This window comes from Erpetoichthys calabaricus, chromosome 2, assembly GCF_900747795.2.
Source record: "Erpetoichthys calabaricus chromosome 2, fErpCal1.3, whole genome shotgun sequence".
NCBI lineage: Eukaryota > Metazoa > Chordata > Cladistia > Polypteriformes > Polypteridae > Erpetoichthys > Erpetoichthys calabaricus.
In genome coordinates this window covers 151,614,346-151,641,308 of record NC_041395.2, presented here as the reverse complement: position 1 = coordinate 151,641,308, position 26,963 = coordinate 151,614,346, and the positions used below count along the sequence as shown (strand labels likewise).

Genomic DNA, 26,963 nt, shown 5'->3' with positions numbered 1-26,963 from the left:
TTTAAGCCAGTTTTTCCTTCCATTTGCACAGTGCACCATCAATTTCCACATCTTTTAGTGTGGTTACTAAAAGAAGAATTAATAATGTCATACATACACTCTTAGCATTTTAAAGATGATCACCCTTGTCTGACTGTCCACTAGTATATCGTGCTCGATTTTATGTTCAATAATTGCACCCCTGGGTGTTCCCACTATTCATGTTATGATTGCTATCTTGTAGAACTGAAGTATTGTATGTTGTTTAGACGTACTTTGTACACGTGACAGTAAATTTGAATTCAAATTTGAATTCTAGTGTACAAATAAGAGACTCTATAGAAATACAACCGAAGAATAAAAGAGGTAAGAATCAGAATATGAATATGAATATGATATTTTTTGTTACATAGCTCCAGTGTCCTACATTCGAATTCTGGCCTGAATAAAATCTGCACATTCTCTTCTTGTCCGTGTGGGTTTTCCACTTGTTCCTTTAGTTTTTGTCCCAAAGGCACATGCATTCATTTAAATGGTAACTCTAAATAGGTCCAGTGTGTGTTTGTGTCTGATTACGTTGTGTGATCCTCTGATGCCTTGTTAAGGTTTGGTTCATGCTCTATACTCAAGGTTGCGCAAATAAAAAGCAGCCCTGTGGACCCAATGATGTATAAGCGGATTTAAAAATGGATTTACATGCAGTGTGTGTGTATAGGCATTTGTGGATGGCATAGTGGTACAATGCAGGATCTTCCTATGCTCAAATGGCTTTTTCTTTAGATACTCTGGTTTTACTCCTATATTCTAAACACACAGGAGTGAGGTGAATTGGTGACTTAAAACTGGCTTGCCCTGCAGTGAACTGGCGCCTAGTACCCAGTTCTTTCCTTTGTCTTGTCAAGTGTTTCTGAGTTGGCAAAAGTGAGAAGGAAAATCAAAAGCTGGATATTTACTATATATCTGTCATTTTTCCCAGCATCCTGCAGGTTAAATGATGGGCAGCTGAGTAAATTAGAGCTACCAGAATGATCAGAAAATGAATGAATGCACCATAGTCTCCATTTGACAAGTCTGTTAAAAGGGAGCTCTTTTGGAACGGGATCCTGTAATTATTTGAAATCAAAATTATTTAGCTGGATTGAGCTGTGAAAAAAAATTCAGATTGAAAATAATAGCTATTTGCGCTGGAGTAGGTGCTTTGGTATACATTACATAAAAATATTTTTTATTCCCCTGCATATTTAAAAAATTCAAAGAAATAAATGTCTTCCATAATTTTAACAGAGATGACACAAAAAATCTGCAAACATGATGCTCAAAGACAGTTTTCACCTGTTGAGTATTTTTTTTTATAAATAAGCAATTTTTCAGTAAAGAAAAATAAAATATTAATATTTAGTCCATATCAAGAGCAATTTGTGAAGGATATCTTGGCTTAATCAGACAGATTTCATTTTCAACTGGTAATCAGCAGAGCAGAGATGGCGAACTGAACCCATATATTAAACTGCAAGGCAGATGCTTGCTCAGCTGTCGCTGGGACCATTTCATCAATGCTCTGACATTTTCAGAGGTGAGATAAGGATTAGTTGAGTTGAGTCACTACTATATCACTGCACATGGCAGTCAGTGGACAATATATTAGAATAATGTAGCTGTAAGTGACTGACTTGACAGGAATGTGCATTAGCACCTGCTTCTCAACAATGTTTTACTGCTGTGGCTAACAATACTTCAAGTTAGATTTCTAATATTTCCTTTCCTAAATACAGTTTGATACTTTTTATAACATAGTTCAAGCCCAGTGATATTATTCAATGAGTAGTGATAATAAAAAATGTAGAAGCAAATGATTTGCTAAACCATTTAAAACCTATCAAAGATAATTTGATTAAATTCATTTTGGATGTGTGCTTGCAGTTTGTAAAAAGGCATTATCTCCAAAGACACTTAACTTTAGACTACATTAGATAACAAATTGATGGAGTTTGCTCGACCATCACTTACGACTAAATCCAGCTTCATTTCTTGACTGCAGTCATGTGTAAAAGTAAGTAAATCCCATGACATGTTTTTCTTTTTTAACATATGTAGACATATCAAGATTTCATCTTTATTTAAACAGCTTTATGTCATCTTTATTTAAACAGTATATAAAGATTAAGGTGTTATAATATAACAAAGCATTATACCACATTTACAGTTCATAGTCCTTTGTACTATTTAAATAAAAATAAATTTAGATTGTATGAGTGGAAAAAGTAAGCACACCCTACATTTATCACTACTGCATGTGTATTAAATAATGTAAGGTTTCTAAACCCTTTTGGGACTCCTCCCAACGGGTCAACATGCCAAAGAGTGTCCCAAAGCACAATTGGTGTGTCTGTGGAAGACAGTTTATCTGTTGCCGGGGCAACTGCAGGCTCCCAGCGCTGCAGCGGCTCACCGTGAAAGCAAATCCGAGTCGACCGTGGTCACGTATATGTGCCTGTTGGCAATGGGTGATGCAAGGAACATTATAAATGCAGGGTACAGTATTACTTGGCCACTAACCTGGCCACGACCCTACCTGATTGTTGTGTCTGTGTATAGGAGAGTGGCAGATCACGCTGCAATAAATAACCGTGTTGTTCCTGTTTCAAGCAGAATAAAAGCTGGTTTTGCTAAAGTACTGAGACTTATCCTTGTGTTTTGGGGTGCAATACAGGGACTCACACGTCACAATAAGAATTTGGTGCACCATATCAGGTGCATATTATTAGAACATCATTAGCACGGATCTCAGAGGAGCCTGCCTTATTCACATCAGACATTTAGTTTGGTTTGCTCTTGGTTGTTGAACTGTATGTTGTCTCCATGCCTAGATCAAAAGAGGTCTCTGAGACCTTTAGAAAGAAGGTTATATTACTCATGACTCTGGGAAGGGATTTAAAAAGATCTCCAAATCATAAAGTAATCATTATAATTTAAGTAATACAGTACTGCCTACAAGACCCTATGAAAGAGGTAAAAATTTCAAACAACTGCCAACTTCTCCAGGCCAGGCTGCCCCAGCAAGTTCAGCCTGGGAGCAGAACGCAGGATGCTGAAACAAGTCTCTAAGAACCCCAGAATTTTATCACAGGATCTATAGGTAGCTCTTGCCCTTGATAATATTGAAGAGAATGGGTCTATCATTAGAACAGGACTGCACAAATTAAATCTACATGGAAGGTGTGCCAGGAGGACATTTTTGCTGTCCAGAAAAAAACACCAGGTCAAGACTAAAGTTTGCCCATGAACACCTAGGCAAAGACCGGGACTTCTGGAATAATGTTCTCTGGCCTGATGAGCCAAACGTATAGCTATTTACCCACAGTATCAGAAGACATGTTCAGCAAAAACCAAAGACAACATTTGACCACAATATAGCAACTATTAAAGCACGGTGGTGGAAAGGTTGTGGTTTGTTTGAAATCCATTATGAATTCTTTGTTGTACCAGTGGGTGCTTCTGTCAGAAGCTCAACCGAAAGTAGATTTTGCAGCATTACAATGACCCTGGACTATCATTAAATCCACCAACAAGTTCTGGAATGGCCAAGTCAGAGCCCAGATCTGGATCAAATTGAGATTTTATGGTAAGTGTTTAAAATCGGGTGTGCATTCAAGACACCCATCCAATACTGCAGAGCTGAAAGAATCCTTCATGGAGGAGTGGGAAAAACTTTTTCCCAGTTAATGTACTAGGGTGTTGTACTCTGTTAGCCATTACGAATGTAGTGAAAAATCAAGCAAAATGACATCTTTTATTGGCTAACTAAAAATTGTTGCTTAACATTTCACTACTCCCAGTTAATGTCAAAGACTGCTAGACAGTTCTAGAAACACCTATTTGAGGGGGCAAGACCAGCTAGTAGAGCCATGGGTGAACTTACTTTTTCCACAGCCAGCAATGGCATATCTGTTCATTTTTCATTGAATAATTATTGCAGTCTCAAATTTTCATTTTTTCAATTATGTCACTTTTATCTAAAGGTACTTCATATGTTGATATGTCCACATATTGTACTAAGTGTTTCATATTGAAGTATCTTTTCAGGGTTTAACACCATAAGTTATTACTAGCAAATTGTGCTTGTGAAAATTTCACAAGAATAAAAGAATTAATGAAATAATGATGAGGGAGAGAAGGACATTATACGTTACAGTAAGAAAGTACATTATTTTAATAAGTAGTGACTTGTGAGAGAACTCAGTATTAGAATAGTCACATGATTAGTATGGGATGTCATTATAGTCACTTACAACAGCATGAATATTTACAATACAAAGTGTAACATGAACAGGTTAACAGAACATATTGGATAAGAAGGGAAATGCAGGGCACATGTAAGTCAGTATGTGTGAAGTGTGGCCATCAAGTAATGTTGTATACGACGTCTATAATAATTTTTGGAAAATGCAATTTGTTGCATAAATGCTACTGTCAGTGAAAATATTCCACTGTGTGTAACCCACAAGTACCTGTATGTTTAATCCGGGTTTCGATGTAACTCGGAAAATGTAGTGTACAACTGACCATAGGTAAAAACAGGGCCTGGCAAATAAACTCTAACGTTATTAAATGTTTGTCATTGTGACTTGGTGATAGTCATACAGTACAATATGCTAAATGAATGGGGAATTGCCTACACCGTAATATAAATGGAATATCTTGTTTTGAGTTGTCAGTGTTTTAGAATCCCTGTAGTTTTTCCATCATAATGTTTCTTGGTTTCTGGCAGTTTGCCGCTGCTCTTCAAAAAAGTTGTGTGTGTAATTAATTTTTCGTTCACTGTCAACGTGCAAGACTTGCTGCCGCTGATCTCTGGATAATGTCACTCTGTGGTTTTTCCTACATTGTCTATGTTGTTCTAAAGCATCTTGCCTGTGCTGGCTGGTCTGGCGTGATGTAAATGTTTCTCCTTTTATGCACTGGTGTGACTATGTAGGCCGGTGAAACAGTTTCTGTTGGTCATAGCTAGGCTGTAAGTGCGTTATAGTTTTATCGGGTGGCTTACGTTAAAGTGAAGGAAAATGGAGGTGTAAAATGGTAGTGTCATAATGCAGTTTCGGTCAGTAACAAAGTATGCACCAAATAAACAGTCAAATACCACAGTCGATAACTGGTCACATTGAAGAATTGAAGACTTGAAGATAAGCCTGGGCACAGTGGGTAGCGCTGCTGTCTCACAGGAGACCCGGGTTCGCTTCCCAGGTCCTCCCTGTGTGGAGTTTGCATGTTCTTTCCGTGTCTGCGTGGGTTTCCTGCAGGCTAGGTGCATTGGCGACTCTAAATTGTCCCTAGTGTGTGTGTATGTGTGTGTGCCCTGCAGTGGGCTGGTGCCCGGCCCAGGGTTTGTTTCCAGCCTTGCGCCCTCTTTTTACTCGGATTGGCTCCAACAGACCCCTGTGACCCTGTAGTTAGGATATAGCAGGTTGGATAATGGATGGATGGACGGAAGATAAGCCTAAGACCAAAACACTGCTGGGAACACGGATTCCTCGCTTTTTTTGTGGAGGGATATTGTAGTTGTGGCAACCGTTGTTGATATCAATCGTGGACGGACACAAGCAAAATAATATAAAATCCTTACCAGGTATATTTGTTGTTTCTAATTTGTTGTTTCTAATAATATAATAATATTTATTAATTGAGTGATTGATTGATTGAACATCTGATTGATTGAATTTCTTCCAGGGACAAGTAAAGTGCTATCAAATTGTCATTACTTAGGAGTCCAAAAAATACCCACTAGAGGGGGATGTAACAGACAAACTCTTGCTAGTAATAAGGGAAAGCACTGAATTTTTCTAATAAAAAAGATTTATTCTTCACAATAAGTATTCTGATCACTATGTAGCTCCTTGGAGCACAAATACAAAGTGGAACTGTCTGAGACACAAGGCAATCCAAAGCAAACAAGTCCCAACACAGAAAATCAAAGGATCATTAGAAAAACAGAGCAAAAATTAAAAAAATCTAAAAATCCAATTAATCACAGAAAATAAGCACAAGTACACTCACCAACTCAATGGAATGCTTGAAATGAATCTCCAGGAACCGTGGAAGACCCTCCAGATTTTTAGGGCAGGCACTTCCAGGTCATGATTGGCAGTGGCCCCATCCCTTGGGGAATCAACCACAAAACAAATAGGACATGACACAGGGAGCTTAAAGACAAGTACAAAAACAAAGAACAATACACGTAATCTGTTATAGTAACATTAGCATAAATGAATGGCAGAAAAATATAAACAAAAAAGACATTAAACAAGACTAGGAACCCCAACTAGGACAGGAACCCTGGCTGAAAAATGACACTGATATACAGTGATCCCCTGCTTTTTTCGCAGTTCAGCTACATATGGATAATTTTCATTTTTACTTTAAAACTTTTGTAAAAACAATATTTGTCCTTTATTTCCTGCCCTGGGCGTGGTTAAATGTCTTTCTTGTGGGACTTATAGCGCTGCTCGCATTGTGAAGGGAGGGTCTGAATGCACGCTAAAGAAATGCGATCGGTTCAGCTGGTGTCTTGCTGCTGCCCAGCTGTGTGTTATGCTTATCGTGCTTTGCGTCAATCGCTTAAAAGCCTGTCCTTTTGCCACTTCTTATCTCTGCTGCTAGCGTTCTGAAGGGGGGCGGGGGGGATGTGAGGGCTGAACGCACGCTAAGGAGAAGTGCTCGGATCATCTGGTGGCTTGCTGCAGCTGCTGCTGGCAAGCTGCGTGTTCTGCTTGTCATTGTTTTAAGAGCTGGAAGCACCTAAAGTTTGTCTGCCAATAGCATTCCAACAACTGCTAGGTTAGATGTCAGTGAACTTGTTTTATATTGTTTATAAGTAGGGCGTGATGTGCAAAAGTCACCGTCTCATGGGATTTGCTTCCTAAGGTTGTAATGCCTAGTCTTGCGTGTCATCAAAGTGTCTCTCCGAGATGATCTGGTCTCGATTGCTTCGTTCAACCCCCCTGGGGGCGCGCTACGCTCCTGCCACTTCACGTCTCTCCCGCTCGCGTTGTGAAGGGGGGGAGCTGAATGCACGCTAAGCAGAAGTAGGCGGATCACCTACTGGCTTTGTGCTGCTTCTGCCAAGATGCCTGTTCTGCTTGTCACTCTGCATGTCGATCATTTAAAAGCCTGTACAGCAGCTGTCCTTCTGTTTCACTGCCTTGTCTTGCGCGACGTTAAAATGTCTCTTGCGGGATGTCAAATTGTCTTCTGAGAATCTTCTGAGAACTTCTTTTTTCACTATACAATTGTACAAAACAAAAACACTGCACTAATCTTGCATAAAATGCTGAAAATAAATATGTCATCTTTAACGTTTTGCCTTTTGGGGATCAGTTCATCTTCTGTTCATTTAACTATTTACATTAACAGACATTTTCAACAAGGGTGCCCAAATTTTCGCATGCCACTGTACATTTCATTTATATTATTAAACAAATTTATACTTTTCCTGTAAATGAAACTGTTCCACAGGGCAGGAGTAGTAGTCTTTTAACTTCACAAACTTTTGTTACCATGCTCTTTGGCGTGTTACTGTGGAATACAAAACACAATTTTGCAAAAAGTACTGAAAGCTCCCATATGGCACACAACACTTTGTTCATTTTTACTTCTGTGTTCTGTTTTAATTTTTATACTTTCTGCTGCAGAATCCCCTCCTTCTATGGCACATTCAGATGGTACATTTAAAATCTATGCTCATGTGTCTTGTTTGACAGCACTTAGCTTCCATAACCACATGCACATTTGTTTGATCTTAATTCACTTTGGTGACAACAGCGTTAGTTGTTTTCAGGAAGGTCTTCTACAACAAAAATTTGATGAGTAAACTCCAGGTGCCTCATGTATAAACGGTGCATTTGCACAAAAATGTTGCATTCACCCGTTTCCATGCTCACATCGCGCTGTATAAAAACTAAACTTGGCGTAAAGCCACACACATTTTCACGCTAGCTCAAACCCTGGCATACGCAAGTTCTCCATTCGGTTTTGCAAACTGGCAGCACCCAGTGTCAAAGCAGTGCTTTTGTTCCAGTGTGGTTTCCCTTTCTTTTTTAGATCCACATCCCTAACATGGCTTTATCATATACACTGAAATTAACCGCATATTGTTTATTAGTTTAAGGCATCTGATTGTAACTAACCTGTAACAATTTAATGATCCACGGAATGGCCAAACTATTCCAAATACCATAGCTGCTTTAGTGTTGTTACTCTCACTGCACCACTCGGAGTATTTATATCACTGTATCTGAGTGTGGAATCACAGCTGTACAGCAGCTGATTGGAAAGACAGTTATCGGTATACAACATCTAGCACACGCTGCATCAGCCATGCTGTCTATTGAACTGCTCTCATATGACAAACGCTTCAGAGCCTTTCCTGTAGGGACATCGCGGTTCAGACACAGTTTCATCCCAAGAACTATAAATACATTCAATCAGTCCATCAAGTGCTCCTTGTAGAACTGTTTGTACTTATAAGTACAATCACCTCACTGTAAACTTGTGATGCAGTTATAATATTGCACAACCTGCACCACTTTATAAATCACATATTTACATATGATGACAATATCATTTTTAAGATGAAATGCAGCAAAATATGTTTATTACATTATACAGATAAAATGTTAACATCATTTAAATAATCTGTATTGTTAATAATTAAACATGTGAGGACACTGTGTCACAGCGCTAGCAAGGAGCTGGCGCCCCATTCAGGGATTGTTCCTGCCTCACGCTGTTTTCTCGCTGGGGCTGGCGCAACACTGGAAGGATAGATGGATAGAATAATTAAACATGTACTATGAAGAATCACCGTTCTAAGCTTACAGATGGCTTAACATCTATTACAGAGCTGATTGTGTGGCGATTGGTTACTTGGAGAAAAAAAAGTAAGGACATGAATTGGGGGTTAGTACGTTTCAAAGAGACAGTACTGCTGCAACAAAATTATTGCATCTTGCATGAGGCAGGAACAATCTCTGGACAGGGCGTCAGCACATTGCTAATATTGCGCCACCGTGTCCCCATGTTTAATACATGCTTTAACTCCTATCATCATGAAAATGATATCAAGCATACATCTCAGTATTTAAATTATTCAGAGAGCTGTGATATCACGAATGTAATGGATTCTGTGTCCTGTCAGAGGAAGAGAAAGCCTGTTTAAGAAGCACGTAGTGATTAACACACATAGAGCATATAGAAAAACACATACAAAACAAAGCATTTAACGTGCTACTTTAGTTACGATGGTATTTGAAAAACTAGTAAATTAAATAATTTTAGGATGTAGTTTATGATGTTCTACTTCAATGACAAAATAAACTACGTGATTAAAGTGGAAATTTTGAGATTAAAGTTGACATTTCGAGATTTTTTCTCACTGTGTCCCTATTTTTTTTTCTTTTCTCTGTACCCTAATGACACTCAACTCGCCTTTTCACGGCAACTTTGATATCTGACAACTTCTTTTTTATTTTGGGCACTGTGCGACTTTGTGAACTTCAGCTTTCACGTTTCTACGACACTCTATGTCACTCGATCAACTTCCTTTTGTTGTTTATACCACTGTTTAAACCAACAAATAGTACGTTTTTCCTTGCTTCCACTTGGTATTCGCTGAAATTCTTCTATTTTCCCCCATGCTTTTGCCATTGCCTTTTCACAGAACGCTGAGCTTAACTGCTACTGTATTTATATTGATTTGCATATTCAAAGAGGCGTAATTCTAGGAGGAGTTGGGGAGTGGCAGCAGGCGTGTGTACATGCATTACTTTTCACGCTGACTGGGATTTATGTAGCTGAAGAACGTGGAAGTTGGCGTTCGCACAGATTTATGCATCTGGATTTTTTTGTGCGTACAAACATTTCTGCTTTTGTCCGTACACCATGTTTTAGTGTGAATTCTACGCTTGGCGTTATGCATGAGGAGGCCCCAGCTCATTAGCAGGCTAAGAAATTCACTAAGTAAGCTTCTGGCAAATTTCTCAAGGACATTTGTGTCTGACACGAATCAAAAAATGATGCCACTGGTGAAAGGGTGATGAATGGATTAAGAAGATTCAAAGAGTGGCTATGACAGCTGGGCGAGTACAGGATGGAGTACTGATGGCAATTGGTCCAGTGAATACACTGGTCAGACTGTACACTCAAAGTGGAAATCTCTCAGAGGTGCAAAGATTTTCTAGGCCAGTGTGCTGTATGTTCAGCTATATGGTCAGATAAAAATAAAAAAAACAACAGACAGAAATGTTTTTGAAATGTTTTCATTGAATAGTAAATCTTACGTTAACTTGCCAAATTAGCCTGATTAGCTATCCCACAATATAACTTTTGTTAATAAAATCTGACACCAATAATAATAATTCACTAGATTTATTAAGCGTTTTCTCTGTACTCAATGCATGCGGCAGCCAGAACAGTATCCTGGCATTTGTCTCCTGCCAGTACCAAGGACGGTGGGATCACACACGTGACCACAGAGTGTTCTTCATGCATATCAGTATTTGATTTTGGCCAGCCTGCTGGGTTGATCTCAGCATGAATTTTGCTAGGGTCATAGTTCATCATTCTTGTCCATTTAGAAGGTACCCAGCTGGCACAAACATCCTGTCCAGTTCCTAGTTGAATTGCAAACGGCTGTCTGTGTTGATGGCATATCTGGACAGTTAATTATCGTCTGTTCTCCTTTTCTTATTGATTAATGGTTCTTTGGTTTACAAGGATGGCTTAAAGATTCAACTCAATTCATATATTTATTGTTTACAGATGGAAATGTAGTTTATGAGCAGAGTGCTCTTGAAACAATAAAAATTTGAATTGAATTGAAGGTTGTGTTCAGCTGTTTTGCATCCAAAAACAAAACTGGTTAAAACAGGCCTTACCTGAATTCTTGGTATTTCTTGAGTGAATATTGAGATAAGAACTGAACTGATGGGGAATTGAATAGTTCATTAAGAAGACTAACAATTTGTGTTCACTTCCTGAGAGAGAAGCCTACATTCAGTTGGTAGGACTTGGTGGGGTGGAAACGCTGCATTTTGCCTATAGTGTTTAATTTTGTTCATATCCCTTCTATGCTGTGGGGAGTGATGATGAGGGCTCAGATTAAAGAAAAGTATATGCCTCCTTTATCTATGAGGAATGAGAAAATATTGGGGTCTTTATCCATCTATCTCTTGATTTCCTGATCCTGCTTTTTCCATCTCAGAATGGTGACGTGTTAGAACCTATTCTGTTAGCAACAAGTACATAGGGACTGACCTGAGAGGGGACTAGTCCATTGCAAAATGAACACTCGCAGACAGAAATAGCAGACCAGTCTTGGGTCACCATTTATTTTACCACAAATGCCTTTAGAGTGCATAAGGTGATAGAAGGAAACCAAGAATAAGCACACAACAACAGGCAAAATGTGCAAACTCCAAAGAACTGGTCTCTAACTACTTTGTCAATGTTCTACCACTAAGGGATATTGGTCACAGTATAGCATTGAGTCCACAGCTGAGGGGAGTATGAAGAATGCCACATCATAGTACAACTTGGAAAGTCAAAAAAAAAGAATATAAATATCATCAACATAATAGTATAGAAAGGATAAAGTGTTGATAACCAACTAAAAATAAAAGATAAATATGGGATGTTAGAAATCAGAAAAACATCAAACTCTTTTATATACCATTTGGTTAATGGTTCATCATATACAGTAACCATTCTCAATGTGCAATAGAGCCTTAAATGATTATATTTTTAGAAAACTACAAATACAAGCATTTTTCCAAAATCATTAGAAGATACTGCTTCTCAGACTCCTTTTTACATTTTACACCTAGCTGCACCAATGCACCTGAGTTGGAGATGTTTATGCGATTCGTTCAGAAGGATGTTATGCAGATTGAATCTCAACAATATCAATGGTTCTGTAATAGAACTACTGTATATTATGTACAACTGGTTGTATGTAAGGTTAGTTTAATTATTTATTTTTGGGAGTATGAACAACCCCGGCTGTTTAACAGATCTTGGGGTCTAGGAGTACCTTGTTCCCAGGGTCCACACAGGGGGCCTCTAACTATGTGGAAGACCTGTCTACCAGGTATAAATAATTACTTCCTGCCAGAGACATGCAGAAAAAAAATGTGGGAAACATTGTGGTGTGTGGGGAAGTTGTCTGTAATTCAGATTAATAGAGAATGTGGTGGAGTAAGGCCCAGGGAGCACAGGGATTGAGGAATTCAGTTGGGTTTGTCCCTTACCAGGTATTATTTGTTTTATACAGCCCTTGTTTTTCATGTATTTTGTGTGATTTTGTTTTCTTCTTGAGGAACCTGGCTAGGGTCAAAAGATTGTGCCATATATTGCTCGGACTATATAATGCACAGATGAGACTGCATCTGGATTATTTTGTGTGGTTCTGGTCACCACACTACAAGAAAGACATGGCAGCACTTGAAGCTGTGCAGAGGACAGCAACCAGGTGCATCCCATGACTTAAGGACATGTACTCAAACAGACACAGAGAATTAAACCTATGTTGTCTCGAGCAGACTGTGTATGGAGCTAATCTTCAAAATCCTCAAAGCTAACAATAAAGTGGAGCCAGCAGAATGCTTTCAGCTTAGCAGTGAGTCATGTACTCCAAGACACCAGCAGAAATTAAGGTGGCATTTCAGACTAGAGTCAGGAAGCACTTCTTTACTCAAAGTGTAAAAATCTGGAACAAACTATCAAGATATGCAGTTGAAACTGAAGCCTTGGCAACGTTTAAGAAGCATCTGGATGAGATACTGGGACAGCTTAGCTATTAACTAAACAAACAGGCTTGATGGACTGAACAATCTCATCTCATTTGTCAAATTTCTTATGTTTTTATTTGAAAAATACCATGCCTATGGTGAGATAGATAGATAGATAGATAGATAGATAGATAGATAGATAGATAGATAGATAGATAGATAGATAGATAGATAGATAGATAGATAGATAGATAGATAGATAGATAGATAGATAGATAGATAGATAGATACTTAATTGATCCAAATGGGAAACTGCAGGACTTCCAAAGTATTTTCACTTGCACTGCTTCTTCTTTCTATTACAATAGTACCAAGCTTCATTTAATATTACACCTTCCACAGAGAGACAATTAATGATGGACACAAACTACCAATGCAGAGCTCAGGAATATAAAAAGGTAAAAGATGTCAGTTTGTGACACTTTGGAGATGCCATGATATTCTGCCATGCCTAGTAGCAAGTACTTAGTCCATAATTCCTGGCAAGGCCACATGCCAGACTGTTGTGCTTTCACTGATGGTTAGTTTTCAAAGCAAGGAGAAGTCATCCTGTTGTCCATTTAATGCACAACTTGGACTGGTCAGGGTCATAGCTCTCCAGTTAAACCAAGATTTTCTAAATTATCAAAAGGTTTAACCATTGAACTTATGACTTTAGAAGATACAAATCTCAAAGCAGTTACATTTTTAAAAGATAGACTGTGGGGTCATGTGAGGAAAAAATGCATTTTTCATGTGGTATAAATCATTATGTTTTGGGATAAGGGTTTATAAATTTACAAGCATGACTGAGACAGTGATTATGAATTAATATGATAAAGCATTAATTAGATGTGTATTTATAATTATAAGCACACATTTTCAATAAGATAAGAATAAGGTATTTGCATAATATGCTTTTTGCTTAAATTAAAATGATCCCCTGTGATCGTGCTTTTTCCCACAAACATGTTCTTCCTTTCCTGTTCCAGTATTTTCATGGTCACAGATAGAGGCAGTCGTGTCATCACACATCTTGACATTGCATCTTTGAACTGAGGGACATAATTTGAGTCCTTGGTGGAACCCACCTAGGAGGCAGTAACAATGCCTGTTGCACCTCTCCTCTCAAACATGCAATATCCCTATGATAAAAACTTTTGATCTTCCACTGCTCCATCCATTTTCTAAATGTAATTCGTCAAACCAGATTTTAATCAAGAGCAAGAGGCATAAGAAAGGAAGCAGCTCTGTATGAGAAGCCATTCTGTCTCCGGTCTCATTCATACTCACTTGTTCCCTGCCAAATTAGGATTTACAGTTAAGGTGCATGCGTTTGGAATGTGGTGTGAAATTGAAAAGCCAGTAACAAACTGTGAGTTGAACTGTGTCATTTGGATCTGTGAGGCAGTAGCACTAACCACTGTCTCCAGTAGTTTAGTTTTAAAAAGCTGCCATCTTATAAATTGAATTTTTTCTTTCTACATTTAGTGGCTAATCTGAATGCACAAATCTGTGAACTGAGCAGCTTCCCTGGTTTGCTAGGGTACAGCGGTTGGCTCCACGTCAAGTCTGGGGTTTGAATCCCAGCCCAGTCACTGTTTCTGTTCATTCTGAAGAAAAAGGGTGTACAGTAATTAAATAAAATAGGAAATTGTATGACTTAGTGAGAGCAAGTATCAATACAACATTATACTATCCACTATTATTTTAGGATTTTCCTAGAAATGGGAAAGGTGAAAAAAAAAGATAGCAATATATTTGTCTTGATCTGCTCAAGGTCTAACCTGCAATCCAAGGTGTACAAAAAAGGCTACTGGTGTATCACCCTCGGCCTATAAAAGTGCCTTGAAGCTCAAAGTTTGTCATTCCGATTAGCCACAGGTGACCTCATTTAAACCCACCGTGATATGAAAAGTTTCTGAGTGGCTGTCTGCTGAATGGACACGTTTTAATTTTCATGACCAACAGCTTGCCATTAAAAACTGCTGCGTCTTGAATATGCAACTCGAAAGCTCTGTAATTAGTTGGATAGCATGCCATTTCATAGGCTCTTTTGAGGCATGGAAAATACTTAAACCCCAGTGAAAAAACACAAAAGCTCCCTTTTTATTTCTTTTGTTTTGCATAAAGCACAAGCTGAGTTCAGTAAATTCTTTTACAATGATCCATCTTGAAATGTGCAATTAGTTCTTAATGGACCAAAGCAACTGACATTTACAGTGGAAGTGTAGATGCTGTGATAAGTCAAGTTGATGGCGGTAGCCGGTGTAAACTGGAAATTCACGACCTGACTCAGCTTACTAGAGTAGCTGCCTTCTCATGAGATCACTAATGGAGGTTATTGAAATATTCCTTTTCTAGCACCCTGTGCTACAAGACTTTAACCAGTGTGATCGCTGATAAGGAACATGCAGTGGAAGAGTCCCAGAACCATTTGAGCTGCAGCGATGAGAGCACGGGGAGCTGGTCCCAGATCACTGGTGAAGAGGAGCCTCCAGAGGACACCAGCAGCTATCTGCAGCTCAGTGAAGGGTCAGTACGCAGTGACCATTCTTACTTACAGTTCCAGTCTATGCTATGTATGCCACAGCAAGGGTCTTGTGAGGAAAGGCTTTGTCTGCAGTTCTGGGTTTTACCGCATATACACACACATATACTGTATATGTGATTTTGTTGGTTTGTTTTTTTAGTTTTACATAAGTCTCAAGTCCATTGAACAGAATGACAGTGACAACATGTCTGCCATAAGTGTAAATGATGAGCTTTAATGGTAATAATAATAATTCTTTACATTTATATGGCGCTTTTCTCACTACTCAAAAAGTTTACATAGTGAGTGGAGAGCCACTTCAAACACCACTAATGAGCAGCATCCACCTGGATGATGCAATGGCCGCCATTTTGCACCAGTACGCTCACCACACATTAGCTGTTTGTTGGTGAAGGAGTGAGAGGTAGTTAGCTTATTAGAGACAGGAGATGATTGAATGACCAGGCTCTCGTGGGCAATTTAGCCAGGACATCAGGATACACCCCAATCTTAACGAAGGATACCCAAATATGTTTTATGACCACAGAGAGTCAGGACCACAATTTTATGTCTCATCCAAAGGAGGTACCATTTTACAGCAAAGTGTCCCCATTTACTGCACTGGGATCCAGATTCAGACCTCAGGTTAAGAGCCCCCATCTGGCCTCCCCAACACCTCTCCAGGAGAATTACAAGCAAATTGTCCTGTTTCTGTCTTATTTGATCCATCATTATCCTGAACCAACTTAGATAAATTCAGTAACCAGTCCTGGATGGCACACACATTTACATTTAGAAATCAACCCTAAATACACTTATTTGGGATGTGGAGAAAAGGTAATCATGCCCTGACTAAATTTAATGTAGACACAGGGAGAACATGCACACTCTAAGCAGACATTGACTGGGCTGGGATTCACATTGTATATTATAAAAATTCATCATTTACATAACCACAAGAAATATACAGATCTATAGACACAGAATGTATACTTGTATGATATTCACTGTTGCCCACATCAAATAGACACATTCACTGACACCTTTAGTGAATTTTGTGTTAAATAGGCAGTTTTTAGGTATTGTTTACTTGCCTATGAAACTTTTCTTAACAAAACTGTTAACATTCATTTCTCGTAGTTGAAGTATTGAAACACATACAAAGTATGGTGAAATTAACTCAATACATGAAATTGACTCAACACATTCACAATGGCTTATGGGTAGTTCAAACAAGCACAGTCCAGTGCTCTGCCATTAATCTAATTGAAGCTAAGTTCAAATGAACATGAATGCTCCACTACAGGATTGCAACATTGTTGAACAACGAACCATAGTGAGATTTCTTGGACAGACGGAGTGAACCCTGATGAAATTCATCAAAGGATGTTGGTTCAGTTTGGAAGTAAAAACAGCATGACTCAACAAAAAAATAATGAATGAGGAAAAAGGTTTAATGCGGGAAGAACAAATGTAACCTTTGAAGCTCGATCTGATCATCCATCAACATCACATACAGAAGCTCAGATCACATGGCAAATGCCTTCATCAGAGAAGAAAAACGGATTACGTTGTCTGTTATTGCTGCTGCACATTTGAAAATCAGCTATGAGTCTGCATATACCACAGTCCATGATAACTTGGGGTACCATAGAATTTGCATAACGTGGATACCCAAACAGCTTACTGATCTGCCAACATTTCTCGATGAATTTTAGCAGGTTTCATTTCTCAGTATGGCGCATTGTTCAACACTGGTGCAATCTCATGGCAGAGCACCCATTTCATTTGACCGTGGCTTCAATTAAACTAACTGTGCGTGTTTGAACCATCCATAAGCCATTGTAAAAGTGTTGTATTGCATCAGCTTCTTTCTGTTGTGGTTACCACATAAATTTCAAATCACCTTTACTTTTTGATTTACCCTTGTATTGCATTTGTATTCTTCAGTCTGTAGTTTTCTTGCTATTCAACTTGACTCCTGGTTCCCTAACAGCTCATGTTTGTTACCCATTTTATATTCTGCACATTTGCAATATACAGAGTGACATTTTGCTGTTTGAAGTTTGCACACAGACAGTGCAATGCAAATTTGGATTTTAAGGTGTGCATCTGAGGCTTATGATTTTTAGTGAGTCAAGTTTCCACAAGCAAAATGTAACATTTGTTTGTTCTGTTGAACCCTCAAAAAAATAAAACATAGAAATGACAGAATAAAAGCTAAAAAAGCTCCAAAACATGCAGAGCATTTAAATAACCTATCAAATCAGTTTTTACAAATCAGGGTGTGAAAAACAGCTTGGAGACTACTGCCCAGACATTTAGACCACCACAGACATGAACAGTCTATAAACTCCTAATACTAAAGGTACTTTTTGTTATAAAGACATATGGCATTGTGGTGAAAGGAATTCCTAATGCTGTTTGAGTGGATTTGACAGCTCCTGACCTTCCAGATTTACCAGAGGTAAGTGCTGTGGATAGCTGGTCATCAGTGGAGGTCAATCCTACTTTCTTCCACATCACCCTCTGGCACCTGCTTGCCAGGTCAGCGATGTCAATGCCAGTAATTCTGACTGCCTGTTGGGTAGCCTGCTGGTGTTTCTTGATATTTTGGTTGGTCTTCAAGACAGATTGATTGATGGATTTGATCATACTGTTAGTAATAAAATCAACTCATGCTTGACATAGTTTTCAGTCCACACAAAAAAACAAATCAGCTAAACAAAATAGAATTTTTTACTCAAAACTGCTCAAGCCTCACCTTTTTCCACAAATTATAAAGTATAGTAACTTATTATACTTTATTAAAGTAAAAAGTAAATATAGATTTTTTGACAATTTTAATGATCTAGGTTCCCAAATGTATATGGTTTTGCATATGCTGCTTTCTAATAAATCTCTAGCCTTTGAGAGCTAGGAACCAAATGCTTGTGACATGTGTTAGTTTAAGTTGGTCAGTGTTTGGAGCTAAACTGGTTAGTCATAATTATACATATTTACAGTGCCGGGCAATGATGTTGGCAACCTTGATAAATAAAAGGGAAATGAGCTGTAAAAACAAAGTCTTTATTGGTCATTCCTGTCATTATACAATCAAAATAGTAACACAAATCAAACCTTTGAATGAAGTAAAAGAATTGAATGGAAAAAGAAATTTGTGTCGTAAAACAAATATCAAGTATATGTGTGCCAAAATAATTGTGCAGTCCCATTCCCCCCACCCCCCTTTGCCTTGGAGGACATATGGCAAGGGATCTGAGACCATTTCTCCATATAAAATCTCTCTAAGTTCTTCAGATTTTGATGTCCACGCTTATTGACTCTACTCTTCAGCTCATACCTCAGGTTTTATGGTCAGTGAACATTTTCTGTTGATTTTGAGGTGTGCTTTAGATCATTATCCTGTTGGAACGCCAACCTTAGCCCAACGTAAGCTTCTTGGAAGAGGTACAGTAGTTAGGTTTTGGTTTTCTATCTGATCATACTTGATGCAGTCCATAATGCCCTCTAACAAGCTGTCCAGGACCTTTGATAGAAATTCAGCCCCACAACATCAACGATCCACCACCATACTTCACAGTCGGGATGAGGTACTTTTCTGTATGTTTACGCCAAACCCATCTGTGGTATTATTTTGGCTACAAATCTCTATTTATGTTTCATCTGACCATAGAGTTCAGTCTGATTGACAGCCCCAGTTTCATATGTGAAACTGTACACACTTCACTTTGTTATTTGGTGACAGCAGAGGTATTTTTCTGGTGACCCTCCCAATCAACTTGTGGTTATGTAGGTGGTGTCTGGTTGTATTTTTGGAAGGTTTCTGACCCCAAAGCCCAACTAACATCTGCAATTCTACAGCTGGGATCTTTGGACATTCTTTGACCTCTTGAACCTTCCTCCTCACTGTGTGTTTGGTTAATACAGACACATGTCCTCTACCAGGCCAATTCTTAACATGTCCAGTTGCTTTAAAACTTGTTCTGATAGTGGAAATGGGCACTTTCAACTGTTCAGCTATTATCTTATAGTCATTTCCTGATTTCTGCAGCTTAACAACCTTTTGTCACACATCATTACTGTGTCCCTTTCCCATTTGATGGAGACTATGGGAATTTGGCCGGTGTGTCACGTCATATTTATAACCCAGTGAAACAGGCTGATAGATTACTCACTCAGATTAACTTAAAAACATAATATATAAATGGGAATATACTACAGTTTGATTTTGCTCATCAGTATATGTGACAGTAATAGTACTACTGCTGTCTCACAGGTGGAAAATGACACAGCTTTAATTTAACTGTACATACAATTAAGGAGCATAGTATTTTTTGGTGGCTGTTGTTAGACTTCAAACCACATCCTTGATGGTTCAGTCTTTACCTCTAACACATTTGCTGAACCCAAACAGATTTGTGTGTCACCTTTAAAATGTATATAAACAGCTATACTGCATCCCTTTAACTATAAGCTGCTTCAGGACAGTGTTCCCTATAAAAGGTGATACATAAAAATTTGTTTATGCTCAACATGACAATAACCAACTATAAAACAAATGTCTCCAATGTAAGCACTGGGATCATCTTGCTGTTTATTTTTAAAGCTACTTCTTCAGTGCATGGACTTTTTATAAATAATTAAATTTAATTAATTTTCATGAGCCCAATATAAGGACAGCAGTGGTAATACTGCTGCCTCACAACTAGGAAACCGGGCTATTATCTTATAATAGGTGTTCCCTGTGTAGAGTTTGAATGTTCTCTCCATGTCCACATCCAAAAAAATCCTCTGGTTACTCCAGTTTCCTCCCACAGTGCAAAGATATGCATGTTAGGTGGATTAGCGTTGCTAAATTGGCCCCTGTGGCAGTGTGTGTGTTCACCCTACAATGGTGTTTTTCCTGCCTAGTGCCCAGTACTGCTGGGATAGGTGCCAGCTGCCCCATGATCCTACACTGGTTAGGAAAATGGATGGATGGAATCTAATTTAAAGTGCATTAAATGTAGGACTTAGAATCAAACCAGGATTGTGCTTCATTGTTTAGCTACTTATTTTAAGTTATTTCAAGAACACTTCTTTAAAATATGGATGGCAAATACAGTATATTTTTTGTGTGCCATACTGCAGCTCTGAACATAGCATTTTTGGTAACACTTTAGGATGGGGCTATAGTGCATTTGCTAGTCAGTTAGTCTTGTTACTTACCAATAGGTGACTGCATTACAGCAAACTCTGGAAGTGCCTTTTCCAAAGCCGTCCTGCATTGTTATAACATCTCCACCCAATGCTGTTGTCAGTATTGGCATACAACAACAGTAAATGTATGTCTGATCTCTTCCCAGTGAATAAAAGTAAGAAAGGAATGTGCAGCTCGGTGGTTTAATTCCAACACTTTAACCAATTTTGTCATGTAAAGGCTACACAAGTCTATTTAATAAACAGAGAGCCTTGTAAACCATGGCACCAGAAAGTGGTGATTTGTTACATGTTCTCCTCACACATTGTTTTATTTTCAAATGTTCTGAGGAGACATGAAAATACAAATGTCATAATACCGAGTATATGTGACAATAAAGTTTACTTGATTTGACTTCAGTTTGGTAATTAGTTTAACTGAAAAAAAGAAGCAGCATTAATGCATTCTTAATCAAAATTACCTTAATGTAGCACTTTTGTGGTGAGTCACTTCCCAATTTACTTTATGTGTATGTATCAGCAAAGCTTACTGAACCACATAGGCAGACATGCGACCTGCTAAAGTCAGCCAGTGTTGTACCTTTGTGTTTTCCAGTCACACTCCTTACCCCGACTGCTGCTGTTCCAGCTCTTTAGAGTGCCATCCGTCATATGTTGATTTACAAGTCAAAAATGATTCTTATAAAAAGCAATACCAGAAAATATGTGCACAGCCTCAAGAAATCCTAAGTATGACCTTTGATATGCCCAGATTGGACGTGACTTTCAGTTCAGTTTGTCCCCTGAGTTTCCACTTATCTACTGTTATCTTCTCTCTTGCTAATATAGAGCACATCCCTCTGTATTGCTGCCTGGGTGGCTTGACATTTATTAAGATTGACTCAGTGCGCTAAAGTGTAGCTTTGTGTCAGGAGATGCAAGACCGCTTACCTGACAGGCATCAAGGGGTACAGACAGCAGGAATGCAGTGAGCAGATGCCTTAACAGATACAGAATATCTTCAGGACATGAGGGCATGACAGAGGAGTACCTCATCACTCAGTGAAGAATAGTAATGAATAAAATGAGTTCTGTCATGATTAAAGGAAGCCGCTGCTGCCTAACAGTTAATGCTTTGGCCTTCTGTAATTCTTTAGATGGCACACTTTATCTTAAAGCTATTCTAGAAATTGGCAGTGCAGTGGTAATGCCACATGGATCCAGGGTCCTGGGTTCCAATCCCAGTTCTGGTAGGTATCCTTGTGAATTTTTATCTTCTCCCTCTGTTTCTGTGGGTTTTCTTCCCAGTATTCCTGTTTTCACACCCCCAAAACACCTCCTGAAAAGATGTGCAGGGCAATTGATCTGGTGACTCCAAAGTGCCCCTGTGTGAGTGTAAGGGATTGGGCTGTGTAGTGGACTGGCACCCAGTCTCAGGGCTGATCCCATGCTTGCATCCTATGCTGCCTGGATAACCACCGGTCACCATTGACCCTGAATTGGATTTAGCAGGTTTGAAAATGTTATCTCATATCTGGAATTAAGATTTTTCAGTGTGAGTAACTTTACAAATGCAGTAAGTAAGATATAAGTCAGATCCAGTATACAGTTTGACAAATTAAAGTAGCAGTTTGCTAGTGTGGGGCTTTTATATTCTGTTCAGTTATTCGCAAGTTGAAAACACTACAATGAGAGGGCAAACAGTTTGAGGAAAGTACAAAGTTGGACTTCCACCTCAGCAGCTCAGGGAAGAAACCACACAACAGGGAGCCTTTAACATACACACACACAGTAATGTGCCTTATGAGCTTCAGTGATAGTGGAAGATGTTTAAATAGATCTCTGTGCCCTTGAAAACAGAAGGAGTAGGCTTGAAAAGCAATGGCTCTGAAGCCTGATTTGTTAATATTTGTAATTATAATACTGCATATGAATTCTATAACAGCACAGAATCACAGATGCTAGGTTATGTTCCATGTGGTGTTACTAATACAATGTGCTCCTACTATACATCTAAAATTCCATTCATATCGCTACTTTAGTAATAATTCTTGATACTTCAGTTAAAGTGTCAACATTATTTAACTCTGTTTCTGCCAGCAATGACACCAACTGATCATTCTGTAATTCTGTACTCACCCCTTTCACTCATTCTTCAGTGTTCCATTGTAGGGTCATTTCTACTATTCTTATTACTGCTATTACCGTTAATGCATCATTCTTTCATACTGCTGCTATTGGAATAAATAATACTGTATTGGATAGTTTCTAACCCCTGTCTGAATTTCCATTGTCAAACCCACCTTATCCAATTCAGAGTTGAATGGAACATATGTCTATCCAGGCAGAATTTGACCCAAGGCACAACCAATTGTGAATGGGTTGCCAGTCCATGGCAGGTCACACTAATGCACACCCACACTCACTCTAACATATGTCTGCTTTAAAGTCTTCAGTTAGTCTGCTAAATATGGACACCTTTTTCTGGATTTGTATATGCTTTTCTCAATTGATTTTGGCAATCGGACACTTGTTTTTCTGTTTTTTGCGTCACTTAGTCTGATTCTGGAACTTCTGCTTCGTTTTGAAGTTCAATGATTTTTTTAAACTGTTTTGTCTTCCATTTTGGTGTGGTTTTTTGGTTTACAGTTCCCATCTTTGAGGTAAATGTGCTCATTGTTAGAGGCAAGTCCTCTAAAGCCATAGCACGACGCAATGATTGAAAAAGTTCTCCAGGAAATTACATCCTCATCTAAATTCTGGATTCTAAACTCTTACTAAACGACTTCTTTGCTGTTGTTTTTTCACCACGATTTTCATCTCTCGTTTTGCATTGACACTCATTCTTTATTTGTTCTCTCAGTACTGACCCAGTCTGCTTGCAGACATTACACTAACACGTGCATCTTTTGGATGTTTGAGAAAAATCAAAATATTCAGAGAGACATCCATGTAGGCACAGGGAAGACATTCACACTTTACACAAATAGTGCCCACCTCTAGAAATCTAAAGCTATGAGTCAGAGTTTGCCTACTTAAAGTGGGCACTGCTTCACAGTAGTTGGAAATCTTCTTATCCGTTTATTCAGGTTAGGGTCCCTGGCCTATTCCAGCAGCATTGGGCCCAACTTTGAATGGATGCCAGAGAATGTGCTCACACTCACACTCACACATTTATCATAAATGCATTTATCCATCGTTACCATGGATCCTTTCTTTAAAAAAGGATCTTTTCAAAGAAAAATCTGAAAGAAATGAATGAGTTCCAGGTCAGTGCATTTATATATTAATGGTATTCATATTAAAATAAAATCAAAGTATTTTGCACTCAAAATTCAGTCCCTTGTTGCTCCAAATAGCTGTGTTTGCTCCTTATGTTGTTGCTCACAGTTGTCTGAGCCTACAGTGTTTGGATGACCTGTGAAACTTCATAGGGAGTTTCTACTGGAGTCAAGTTAAAGAAGACTGATGTTAAGTGTTTGACAAAGTCTGTATTGCAGTAAAAGTAAAAGTGCAATTTTCAGTGCACTCCTGTCTTGACAGCTCTGATCAGCTAAAGAAAGAAGCTCAAATTATGTATTGTTAAATCCAATGTAGATCCATATCCAGTGTAAGAGGTAATACAAAAAACAAAAAGTAAAATATGATAACTTTTAGGACTGTGGAAAGCCCCAGCACATCCCAGCAGCATCACTGCAAGGAGACAGAAACCATCGCAGGATGGACTGCCACTTATCGTAATGTCATTCATCAAGTATAATAAGCATAGCCTGAGTCAGAAATTCAGATGGCATCCTCAGTAACAGTTTATGTATGTCATAGCCTGTGGACAGCCATGCAACAAACACACATTCTGTTCCTTATTTTAGTGTGCCACTCACTTAGAGTAGCCATGCACAACAGTGGCACAAGGCACAGTTGAAGCCAGCAAGCTGTGGCTGCAGATTGTTCCATTTATAGATTACTCCAACATCATGCGCCCTGTTTCAGTGAATCACACACAAACAGAGTGGTACTGGATAATCCTATAAAAAGTCTGTGGATATTCAAAACTTTGCACTGTGGCACACACACCATCCTGGCCTTTCCTATGGTCTTTTGAACAGGTGTGGCAGCCCAACAGTGTTTGGAGATTTGACTTTTCTTTTCCCACCTACTGTATGCATTATCCTCAGTTTGGGGAGTAGAAAATGTTGTGACAATATGGGTTTGATGCCAGGAGGCAAGAAACTTAAGAACAAACAAACATTTGGCTGTACAAGTGATTAAGGCCAAGCAGAGCACACAGATCAGACAAAGACAAAACTGGCAAAATCAAAGCGAATAGATGATAGAGCAGACCTATTAAAAAGAGAAAAGAGTGCACAAGGGACTCAGCAGACTTGAGATCAAGCGAGCCCTGGTTAAATGTGAGACTGACTAATTAAACAGAACAGCAGCCATCACTCGGAAACAAGGAGGTAAAATGAACACCAAGGGGAAAAGTGAGAGTAGTCGACTTTACTGCATATGTATAACAAAATTGGACCCAATGGGGACACAATCATATCTGTTAAAGGGACTTGGTCTTTGTTCTACTATTAATATGGCTGAAATGTTTGAAAGTAAAACAAATAATTGCTTTCCTTCAGTAAAATATACATTGTTGACAGCCTGTACTGTACTGATGTTTTTCCTTTAGGTTATGATTAATACTATTAAATTTGCTTTTGCTTGTGTTTAATACATTCATACAGTAGGCTAAAACACTAAGGTTGAAGAAATTGAAATGGTTTTGAGGGTAATGTTTAAGATTTTACACGATGACACCAAGGATTATGGTGCTGCCCCTTAGCCATTACAAAGCTTTTTTTTAATTTAAAGAACATTTACTATTTTACCTACTGGCAGACAGAAGTGCTCACCTGTTTATTCATTGGTTACTGATACTAAAGAAAAATGAGGGCAGGGGCCACTAACAATATTTTTGCACTTCTTTTACAGCAAACAAGAGAAGATGAAATGTATGGATTAGGCCATTCTATGCTCCTGAATATCATAAATAATTAAAGCAGTCGATCAAGGTTTCTAATTAATCATACATTTTCCCATTGATCAGCTTACGTATGCTGGTTCTTTGGTTCACAGAGAAACATTTTGACTCTCTTTAGCCTGCTCAAATGCTCCTGTAATTCCGCCTTTTAAAGTTGCTACCACCCTCGAGTTATAACATCACTGCAAAGTGTCTCCTTAGTCAGATGTAATTGAATCCAAAATAAGAAATCCACCCATTCAACTCTGCTTAATTATTCTGTCACCAAAGTGTTTACTTCAAAAAAGAATGGAATTGTCTCTTTTCTCCTTCACTCACAGTTTTAGTGAATGTCTTCATTTTATGGGTGATTTGTTAGCTTGTCTCAATAACATTTGGAATGGACATCAGAATCTGGATATTTGGGATGACTGCAGGCTTTTAACAATCCAAAAAGAAAATACATGAGGGTGTTGTCTAAGATCTGGCCATGTACAACGTGATTCCCTACCAAATATTCCACTGGATGGAGCTCTTCATGTGAATAATGGAAAGAATATAACTTGTAGCCACAATTAAAATGCTTTTCTTACTCTTAATTTGAAGTGCAGAGGGTTTTCCTTAAACACGCTAAGTTCTTTATACCAGTCTCAACACTGCATTTATTTAACTACTTAACTTATCTAAGGTTATAAATGGTGTACATGTACAATACCACTGTTCCAATTTATTTCTGTTTTCTCTGTTACAGAAATGGAAACAGCAGTACATCAAGCAGTCTGGGTCTTATAGAGTTGGAGGTTTTTCCTGAAATTACAGCACCATGTATTATAATTAGGTATAAAATTCATGTCAATGTTTTTTTTTAACCATTTGTGTCCTTAATTAACATTTTCAAGGAAAGGTTTAAGGGGATCTACATAACAAGGCATATTGTATATTTTTGAAAAGCAATTTACCAGTGAAATGCAAACTATGAACTGTTGGTTAAACTGGCATGCTCCATGATAAATGACAAAAAATAATAATAATAATAACGGTGGCGCAGTGGGTAGCGCTGCTGCCTTGCAGTTGGGGGACCTGGGTTCTCTTCCCGGATCCTCCCTGCGTGGAGTTTGCATGTTCTCTCCGTGTCTGCGTTGGTTTCCTCCGGGTGCTCCGGTTTCCTCCCACAGTCGAAAGACATGCAGGTTAGGTGGACTGGCGATTCTAAATTGGCCCTACTGTGTGCTGGGTGTGTGCCCTGCGGTGGGTTGGCACCCTGCCCGGGAGTGGTTCCTGCCTTGTGCCCTGTGTTGGCCGGGATTGGCTCTAGCAGACCCCTGTGACCCTGTGTTCGGATTCAGCGGGTTGGACAATGGATGGATGTTAAACTTACTTTATTTCTTGGGTCATGCCACTAATCCCTATATAAGATACATTACATTTTTTTACAAAATAA

At 38.6% G+C, this 26,963-nt stretch overlaps 1 protein-coding gene across 4 annotated transcripts in view; it reads left to right on the top strand.

Moving 5' to 3' along the window:
* Nucleotides 1-26,963, top strand: part of sphkap (SPHK1 interactor, AKAP domain containing) — a 487,158-nt gene that overhangs the window by 445,457 nt on the left and 14,738 nt on the right. For 3 of the 4 annotated variants that reach the window (XM_051923012.1, XM_051923011.1, XM_028794642.2), the window contains 2 exons: nucleotides 15,162-15,332; nucleotides 26,274-26,360. In XM_051923012.1, the coding sequence (XP_051778972.1) occupies nucleotides 15,162-15,332; nucleotides 26,274-26,360 (258 nt within the window). The remainder of the gene's footprint in view (nucleotides 1-15,161; nucleotides 15,333-26,273; nucleotides 26,361-26,963) is intronic. The other variant, XM_051923013.1, reaches the window with a different exon arrangement.